At 63.3% G+C, this 937-nt stretch overlaps 1 protein-coding gene across 1 annotated transcript; it reads right to left on the bottom strand.

Annotated features, from left to right (window-relative positions):
• Nucleotides 1-715: 715 nt before the first annotated feature.
• On the bottom strand, nt 716-934 carry LOC104985433 (histone H2A-Bbd type 2/3-like; the record flags this gene model as incomplete). Its single annotated transcript, XM_010835634.1, is given in 1 exon segment — nt 716-934. A coding segment is annotated over 1 exon segment (219 nt), but the record flags the coding sequence as incomplete, so codon positions are not given.
• Between the last annotated feature and the right edge of the window lie 3 nt (nt 935-937).

The raw sequence follows: 937 nt of genomic DNA, 5'->3' as shown, positions 1-937 counted from the left end.
ACTGGTGACCCTGCGTGACCCTGATTCAACTTTGCATAATTGCGGGTTGTGTCCCGCCCACCCCAGTCCCCATTCCGCCGCAGTCTCGCGGTCTAGGCCCCTGCCCCAATGGGTATCTAGGCCCTATGGCCATGGGAACCTCTGTCAAGCACGCTGTCCACCGTCCCTGCATTCCACGCCGCGAGGCGGTCGGTCACTTTGGCACCTTCACCCCACCACGACGCCGTCCTCTCGGTCTTGAACGTCACCCTCAGGACCCCGGTCCCTCTGGGGACTTCGCCTGGCTCCTACCTGCTCAGAGCCAACGGGGGAGCCTTCTTTTCCCCGGCCTCCCCCCAGACCCCACTCCACTGCACCCCCGCCACAGCCAGCCTCTCTCACCAGGGTCACCGCATGCGCTGTCACCGTGGGCGACCGCTCCTCTCTGCCTGCTATCCCCGACTCCACCCGTACCCACAACACTCCCCCTCTGCTCTAGCCAGACCCCGACCCCTACCTCTCCAAGGAGGGGTGTCCCACCACCACCTCCCAGGCCAAGTGACTGAAGCACACACAGGGATGTCTTGAAACACTTTGATTGATTTGACATGACTGGGCCCGATGCAACAGGCTGTGCGGTAGGTCAATGAGCAGGCTTGGCACCCGACAGCCGGGGGAAGGCCCGTCCAGGGGCCGGGCACACAGGACCCGGGACGCAGGACCCAGGGTTGAGCAGCTAGTGCCAGGCTGGGGCCACCAGGGAGATGGTTGTCATCCCAAAAAAGCCACTGAGCAGAGCATTGTGGTGGACCGCCATGCCCACCAGCTCTAGGGTGATGTGCCTCTGACCGTTGTTCTGGGCCTCGTTGCCTGCCAGCTCCAGCACCTTGGTAGTCAGGTGCTACATGATGGCTGCTAGAAAGATGGGTGCGGACGAGCTCAGGCGCTGGGCGTAGTG

This window comes from Bison bison, unplaced genomic scaffold (genome assembly GCF_000754665.1).
Source record: "Bison bison bison isolate TAMUID 2011002044 unplaced genomic scaffold, Bison_UMD1.0 scf7180017466746, whole genome shotgun sequence".
NCBI classification, from domain to species: Eukaryota; Metazoa; Chordata; class Mammalia; order Artiodactyla; family Bovidae; genus Bison; species Bison bison.
This window is presented reverse-complemented; position numbering and strand designations above follow the sequence as displayed.